This window comes from Myotis brandtii, unplaced genomic scaffold, assembly GCF_000412655.1.
Source record: "Myotis brandtii unplaced genomic scaffold, ASM41265v1 scaffold802, whole genome shotgun sequence".
NCBI lineage: Eukaryota > Metazoa > Chordata > Mammalia > Chiroptera > Vespertilionidae > Myotis > Myotis brandtii.
In genome coordinates, this window is record NW_005371230.1 from 204610 (window position 1) to 206312 (window position 1703).

General features: G+C 51.1%; 1 protein-coding gene across 1 annotated transcript in view; it reads right to left on the reverse strand.

The window, feature by feature from the left end:
- Positions 1-1703, reverse strand: part of SLC25A4 (solute carrier family 25 (mitochondrial carrier; adenine nucleotide translocator), member 4) — a 4929-nt gene that overhangs the window by 2886 nt on the left and 340 nt on the right. Inside the window, exon 2 of the mRNA XM_005883848.2 lies at positions 2-477. Within this exon, the coding sequence (XP_005883910.1) occupies positions 2-477 (476 nt within the window). The remainder of the gene's footprint in view (position 1; positions 478-1703) is intronic.

Sequence of the window (1703 nt, forward strand, 5' to 3'; positions counted from 1 at the left end):
ATCATAGACTCCAAAGTAGGCAGCTCTGTAGATAATGATGCCCTGGACAGAGACGCTGAAACCCTGGTAGAGACCCCCAAGGCCATCGGACTTGAAGATCTTGGTGAGACAGTCGCCCAGACCACTGAACTCACGCTGGGCGCTACCCTTGCCCACGTCGGCAGCCAACCTGGTCCTGGCGAAGTCCAGCGGGTAGACAAAGCAGAGGGAGGTGGCCCCAGCTGCCCCACCGGAAGCCAGGTTACCGGCAAAGTAGCGCCAGAACTGCTTGTGCCGGTCCACGCCCCCCAGGAAGATCTGCTTGTACTTGTCCTTGAAGGCGAAGTTGAGAGCTTGGGTGGGGAAGTAACGGATCACGTTGGCCAGGTTACCTCTCCAGAAGGAGAGAAAGCCCTGCTCCTTGGGGATTCTCACCACGCAATCCATGATCCCTTTGTACTGTTGCTCAGCGCTGATCTGTTTGCTGGCATGCTGGACCTGCAGGGCGGCGGGGCACGGGGAGGAGTTGGGTGTTAGGAGGAGCAGGACAGAGGGAGAAGGAGAAAAGGGCAAGAGAAAAAGAACATTCGCACTTCCTTGATTTGCTTTTTAATAAAAAATGTATGGGGAAATCAAACAACGAGGGTAAATGAATGGTAGCTCCTTGGATAACAAGCCCATAAATCCAGTTTTGCCTCAATTATCAGGGCATTTGAGAGAAAATGTTTTGCCCCAAATAGATGGAAAAGATGATTGAATTGTGTGCTGAATTTTCCTAGGGGCCAGAATTGTGCTAGGGACTTACTGGGACATAAAAATGACGAACCCCCCCCCACACACACACACACACACACCCCAAAGGACACCCGTGCTCTTTATAGACATGATGAGCAGGAGGTGCTGATTTCTCAGTCGCACTCCAGTCTCCCTGGAGACCAGGATCTGTGAGTAGTAGCTGTTCTAACAGAAAGAGAGTGAACCACTAGGCACTAGAGCCTGGAAATTTTCAGGCACATTATTATCCAAGTAACCAACCGTTGAGGGGTCTGTTGCTGTTGTGAGCAATGTGTTGGGGTTTTTCTTGTTATTGATCATTTTGACTCCCAAATGGAACAGGTCTAATTCCTCACTGACAGACCCATGTCTTTTGGACAAGTGAGAAAAAGAGGATAGATGGGAGGGGGGTGATGATGATGATAATGATGGTCTGCCATTCGGTGACTAGGCTGAAGTGGAAAAGATTTGGGGAACGGATGAGTAAGGACGGCCATCTGAGTTTATTCCAAAAATTGCTTAATCTCTTCAAAACCCGTTTCTTCAAATGTGAAGTTGGAGGAGAGAATACCTGCCCTACTGGGGTTACATAAAGATGAATGAAACATATATGTCATCCTCTAGCCTAGTGCATGGGATACACAGCAGGCGAGTTCCTCTGTAATAATTATTTTAAGGTTTTTATAGTAAAACGCGGGTGCAGGTGGAAAGGTGCAAGCAAGGGGACATTGAAAATCAGAAGGTGAGTCCGACCTAAGAGGCCTGAGTGCGTGCCAGGGCTGGCCCAGGCGCAGGATCTGGCTGGCTGTAACCCACTCCGGGTGGGTTTCCATATATAGACACCGGCCGCTGCGCGCCACCCGACACCAGGAATCTGCTCCTGACGCCGGACCGGTCTGCGCAGGGGGCACCTTCCCCTTGGCAGGCCGGGCGCAGGGCCTGTGGCCTAG